We start from the raw sequence: 5,974 nt of genomic DNA on the forward strand, positions 1-5,974 counted from the left end.
ACTACCATACAAAGAAAAGAAGTGCCAAGACTCCCGGCTTGGCACGGGCTGACTCAGCCCGCACCACGCGAAAACCTTGACATGTAGCCCCAGCTTTAAAATAACGACAACAATAACAATAACGCGAGAAGCAGAACGCTAAAACACTAATAAATGAAATATGTAAATACATACCTGATCACAGGGGACGATAGAACGCTCAGAAAGGACTAACGCTAGGAAATACGTATAACGAAGGACAAGCTGGGGTTGGAGAAATGGAATACGGAGAAAGGGGTGCCCAGTGTCGTTAGTTGGATGGGTCGAGTGACTGATTCGTACGAGACGGATTGACAGAGCTATCTTCCTCGAGAAGGGGTTGCACTCACTGAGAGCGCGATACTGGGTTATATTGTGATATTACAGAACTATATCAACAGACGCATTCATAATACAAATTCGATACATTTTCGCACCCAACAGGGTTCGGAAAGGAGCTTCCGGTCATTAATTTCACGTGCTTCTACATATAGGGTCTCCGTACGGAGCTGTGTGTGGAGAGGACATAGGACAAGCACATGCACCATTGTCTGGTTACCACGTCCATATTGACATATGGGTGAGTCCTCGATATTGACGCTCGCGAGATATCCGCGGAGCGCCGATTTGCCGGTTTGCAGCTGGATGAGCACGGAGCTCCACGCTCTCCGCAGTCCTTCATGCAGTAGTAAGACCTTCTTTGCTGGTGTCCGTATGATCCAGTGGAGGTGCCGTCCATGCTCGGCACCATCCCACTGCTCTTTCCACCGGTTTGCGAAGCCCGCTCGCAGACGCTGCCTACACACCGCCACGAGGATCATAGAGTAATACGGGTTGTAGGAGACGCGTGCGGCGTGAGGCGTAGTCTGGTTGGGTGCATTAATCCGAGCTCTACGCTCATTCTCCTGTGTCCGTTGTGTGGCTTCCACCGCGGCGAGCTTTGCCAACCGGTCTGTTTCTTCATTCCTAGGGACACCCTCATGCCCTGGCACCCACTGTAGACGTATTCTCCACCTGGATCTCGGGTCCCGTAGCAGGTCCAGTTGACGGACGATTTGGCGCAGAATGTACTGCCTAGAGGACTGTTGAGGGTGGCACGTGGCGCGGATTGCTGCTTGGTTGTCGGTGTAGATGATAGCTTCTCATACTGTAGTATCAATGTGGTGCTGGTTCCAGATCAGGAGGCTCAATGCGGCGTCAATTCCCTCCAGCTCACTGGTGTAGACGGTGTGTGTCTCAGACGAGCCCACTAGTCTCGCCACGTAGCCGAGTGTTGGTGAGTACACCGCACCACTAATCCTATTATTAAATCCGCTCCCATCTGTAAAGAATTGAAGTCCTGTTTTTGTCGTAGTCTGTGCATTAACGGCATCTTCCCGTGTATCGTCGATTCTCATGTCTGGTGATTCCCACCATAGTGGCACCACAAAGAGGTGAATGGTCTCGATCCAGTGGCAGATGCCACGTCTGAGTTTTCGGTCAATGACTGCCTCCAGCCGGTGTAGTGGCGACGTAAAGGGGTCATTCTGATGTGCGTGAGTCCGCGTAGAGTGAAGGGTCGATCGTAGAGGTGAGGTCATCAGCCGTAGACATGCCTCCTCCGCCAATCTCGCGAGCGTGAGTTCGGGAGGTGGTACGTGGAGGTAGACCTCCAGCGCTTGCCGTGACGTCCGTTTAAACGCGCCAGATATCCAGTGGAGTGCCTAGGAATGGATCAAGAGGATCGCCTTCTCCATGGCACGTTGCGCGGCCACAAAGCCTCTCCTGCCACGGATATACCACGTTAAGCACGCGTACATGATCCGTGGCTAGAGGATGGTGGTGTATATCTTCCAGAGATAGATCAACAGAGTCCCCTAGGTCGATCCCGCGATAGACGCCAGTCCTACCACCATCTTCGCGGCCTTTTTCTTTATCTATCATATGTGTACATCACCTATGAGATACGTATCAAGCATAACTCCGAGATACTTGATGGAGTCCGTGGCCTGGATCTGCATTCCCTTGACTATTAATGGTATGTCGAGTCTACCTCTCAGTCTCAGCACCGATTGGTGCTTCCGTCAGAAATAGGCGAGTTGGTATTTCTTGGGGTTGAACCAAGAGGCGTGGGTCCTCTCCCAGCGCTCTGCCACCTGGTGCGCGTAGGTGAGGGTATGGCAATTAGCCGCCGCGGATCTCCTGAATGCTATGATAAAGATGTCATTGATGTATCCAATGACGTACGTATCTGGGCACTCGGCTTGTATCTGCTCGATAAGATCCGCGTTGAAGAAGAGAAATAGGATTAGCGACAGTGGAGACCCCTGAGGGATCCCAGTATTGATATCGAATTCGCCCATCTTGCCCTCTAGCAGTACGATCGATGTGCGGCGGTGGCTTAAAAAGTTCCTAATCCATCCCGTGATCTCGTCTGGGACCTGGCGCTTTCGTAGGTCGTGGAGCATCCTTATATGATTCACGTTGTTAAACGCCCCGGTCACGTCTAATGTGAGGCCGGAGGCCACGCGTGAGCCGTCCCGCCAGGCGTGGTGAGTCTCTTCTAATAGGAGATGGATCGCGAGCTCGCAGGAGCGGCCTCGTCGACCTCCAATATGGTGTTTCGGCAGTAGATTGTGTCTTTCTACTAGATAGCTTGCGATCATGGATTCTAGCGTCTTCCTAATCATGCTGAGTAGCGCGATGGGGCGATAGGCCTTGGGATCTGTGTAGTCTAGTTTCCCTGGTTTGCGGATCACCACCATGGTGGACTATCGGAAATGATCCAGGTGATAGTGGCACTGTAGACATGTGTTGAATAGATTCACGAGATAGTCTTCAATCAGTGGGAGCAGTCGTTAGAGGATGAGATTCGGGATGCCATCTGGTCCCGGAGCCTTGTTTGGCTTCACAGCGAGGATGGCCGTCCAGACCTCGTCTAATGTGATGGGCGGCGTCTCATACGGAGTAGGATATCGATATTAAGGCCTGATATCTGATAGATCCGCCTCTGGAGGCTCTGGGTAGAGCACTTCCCGAAGGAGCTTTGCTTTCTCCGCTGGAGCGGTGTATTTGGTGTTGTTGTATTTTAGTGTTGGCGTGAATGTAGCACATAGCGAGCCTTGGTTTTGGACCTAGCGTGCCACTTTCCAGAAGCTACTCAGAGACTCGGTTGCTTCCTCGATTTGGCGGTGGTGGAGATCCCGCGCGAGCTGGTTCGTATGTTTTTTGAGTTCATTCTTCATCTCTTTATACGCTAACCATGCGTCCTCCGTCTGAATTTAGTGGGTGTATTGTCGGCACTGTGAGATATGATGCTTGAGGTCTATCATCTCTGGAGTATATCCGGGTTGGGAATAGGGGGTGATCTGCTTGATAGGAGTCGCTTGCTTGGCGGTCTTATTGATTGCCTCAATCAGGTGATGTAACGCCGTGTCGATCCCCTCCTTGTCCGTTAACACGCGTAGATGCCAATCGTGCGTTCCTATGAGCGTGAGAAAGAGGTCCCAATCGGACGACGCCCAATCCCTTCGCTCCACGGGAGGCATGCTCACCGGGGTGAAGTCGAATTGGGTGAGGATAGGCACGTGGTCTGTACTGTACCATCACTCGCGCTTCTCCGAGCAGCTCACCAGCCAGTTGGACAACGTGGGTGACGCCCAGATCAGGTTGATGGTGGTCTTGGCGTTATTGGTCTCGTACGTCACGGTGCCCGGAGGCAGGAGTTGCTCCAGTTCGTGTTCGTCCATGAGGTCAATGAGATGTGTGGCGTCGTCATCGGTGTATCGATACTGAGTGCCCTGCCAGAGTGGATGGTAGAGATTGAAGTCTCCTAGCATGATATTTTGCGCGCCGGGTTAGATTGCTTCCCAGAGGGAGGGTAGTGATGATGCTTTATCACTAGCTATACCAGAATTATATATATTGTGTACGTGGATAGTGCCTTATATCTCTATGTGGAGGATCAGCATGCTTAGGTTTTGGTTGTAGAACCGGATTTCCCACGTGATTGGATTGATACGCTTATTCACGTAGAAACATACATAGGGACGGTCTGGGAAGTCTTTTCGTGGCGTGGGCTGCAGCAAGATATGGAATTGGCCTTGGAGCGCTAGTGAATATGTGGTTAGAGGGTCTGTTTTCCTATTGATATATGGTTTCTAGATAGCTAGGATATTGTACTTGAGCACCTCTTTCTCACTAAAGAGATGGATCTGGACCCTGTCTCGCGATTTCCAGCAGTTAGCCTGTAAGATTCGTAGTCAATTGGCGTAATAATTCATTACTAAGTGTTCCAAATGCTATCTTCGATATTGTGTATTATGAGAGTGTCGTCTTCTTCTAGCTCCTCCTCTGGCTCTGCGGGCTTGACTGGTTTTATAGGAGCCCTATGCTCCGACAGCCAGCTCAATTCGTTCTCTGACTTGTCGTCGTCCAGGATCGTACGTGCGCTCCGGGCACGGCGGACGGATGGGACTGATTCGACGTGTCCTTCCTGCAACGGGGTGATATCTGATTCTAGAATCGGCGTCCCTGGTGCCGGCTTGGTGTGGGTCTTCTTAGTATGAGTCTTATATATAATTAGGGAGTAAGGGTCTGTTGACACCTCTGCCATGACTTCTACACCCACGATTTCCTATATCTGCATGGTCTTCTTGAGTGCTTAGGTGTTAGGCCGAGTGCTGGGGCTTCCTGGTTCCGCGGCTCGTTTCCGTGCCACGCTCTTGCTCTGAGATGGAGCCGAGTTGCATCTTGGGGATAGGTTCGTCTGGATCAGGGGACGAGAGCTTCACTCCATCATTGACGCTGCTGCTTCTGCGGGTGTTGAGTCATTCTGGGTCACGATCCCGGGAGAGTGGCTCCCTGGTCTCGCAACAGGTAGATATGTCTGTGGACTATATGTACAGATCTGGTGTGCTTCTGTGAGGTTCGCAGCGTGGATGGAGCATTCTCGTGCGTACGAGAAATGCTTATCATTGAGCTTCTGGGCAGGGTTTTTAATTTAGGCATTCTCTGTAGTGTAGTTCACGCATTGGGCGTGCTCCCGGTCCCATAGAGTGATACACTCCCCAGTATCATGAGGTCCTGCGTAATATGCGTAGGAGGCCTGCTACTGATAGTGTTGTGCAATATGCTTATATATTTGGTATTTATAGCATTGCTGAAGGTTAGCCGCCTTATTATAGATCTCGCACGCGTGCTGCTCTCCGTGGATCATGAGTCTATAGATAATGGCGAGATTGGCAGTCTGTTCATCATTAAATATGACAATAAGGTGCATCTTAGTGAGCTTCTGTTCCTGAATCTTTGATTTGCTTATTAGCTATCCCATATACATGATGTTGAAGGATAGATAGGTGAAGATAGAGACGTTTTGTGAGGTGAGTGTCGTTTTAAAGGATGTCTGCTTTAGATTAAGATTAATGTCTACACCACGAATGATAACACCCTAGGTGCGTTTTCGGATCCGCGCATTCACTCCGAATGTATGGATCCAGTCGCTTTTATAGATGAGCTGGTCCACGTCGTCCACAGTATCCACGAGGAAGACGATGTCCCCACTYGATTGGATCYGGACTRCGCGGAATCGACGGTGAATAATAGTGATATCCTRGRTCGACTRGATCGCGAGATTRGCCTYGTTGAGGACCTTATTCGGGAACTATCTGATAGGAGCTAGAATATTAGGGTCAGTTTTCTCYAGRTAGACTTCGAGRTYCTCCTRGGCGGGAAAAGGGGTYAATRGGATGCTTYCTCCGCTYGATACTCCTGCGCTTGGAACTATTAATAGATACAAGAGCACTCTCCGTCCTTAGCCCTGTATGTATGACTCCAACAAGCCCATCACGTAACTGAAGTTCGCAGAGTTTTTCGTGATACGTGAGCCTAGAGGTGTGGGATGGTAGATCGTCTCTATAAGTCGGTTGGTGTTGCTTTTGGTGGTGATAATCTCCTAAGAGGCCTATATGACCTTTTT

At 50.4% G+C, this 5,974-nt stretch overlaps 3 protein-coding genes across 3 annotated transcripts; all 3 read right to left on the reverse strand.

Moving 5' to 3' along the window:
• Nucleotides 1-425: 425 nt before the first annotated feature.
• BHQ10_010390 (uncharacterized protein) lies at nucleotides 426-1,941 on the reverse strand (the record flags this gene model as incomplete). Its single annotated transcript, XM_040873014.1, has 3 exons — nucleotides 426-1,100; nucleotides 1,167-1,721; nucleotides 1,816-1,941. The coding sequence occupies 3 exons, from the start codon at nucleotides 1,939-1,941 to the stop codon at nucleotides 426-428; spliced, it is 1,356 nt and encodes a 451-aa protein (XP_040738891.1).
• A 140-nt stretch (nucleotides 1,942-2,081) lies between these two features.
• Nucleotides 2,082-2,762, reverse strand: BHQ10_010391 (uncharacterized protein; the record flags this gene model as incomplete). Its single annotated transcript, XM_040873015.1, has 1 exon — nucleotides 2,082-2,762. The coding sequence occupies one exon, from the start codon at nucleotides 2,760-2,762 to the stop codon at nucleotides 2,082-2,084; it is 681 nt and encodes a 226-aa protein (XP_040738892.1).
• A 516-nt stretch (nucleotides 2,763-3,278) lies between these two features.
• Nucleotides 3,279-3,836, reverse strand: BHQ10_010392 (uncharacterized protein; the record flags this gene model as incomplete). The annotated part of the gene is made up of 2 exons (XM_040873016.1): nucleotides 3,279-3,594; nucleotides 3,655-3,836. The coding sequence occupies 2 exons, from the start codon at nucleotides 3,834-3,836 to the stop codon at nucleotides 3,279-3,281; spliced, it is 498 nt and encodes a 165-aa protein (XP_040738893.1).
• Between the last annotated feature and the right edge of the window lie 2,138 nt (nucleotides 3,837-5,974).

The sequence above is a fragment of the Talaromyces amestolkiae genome (genome assembly GCF_001896365.1).
Source record: "Talaromyces amestolkiae strain CIB chromosome Unknown scaffold56.1, whole genome shotgun sequence".
NCBI classification, from domain to species: domain Eukaryota; kingdom Fungi; phylum Ascomycota; class Eurotiomycetes; order Eurotiales; family Trichocomaceae; genus Talaromyces; species Talaromyces amestolkiae.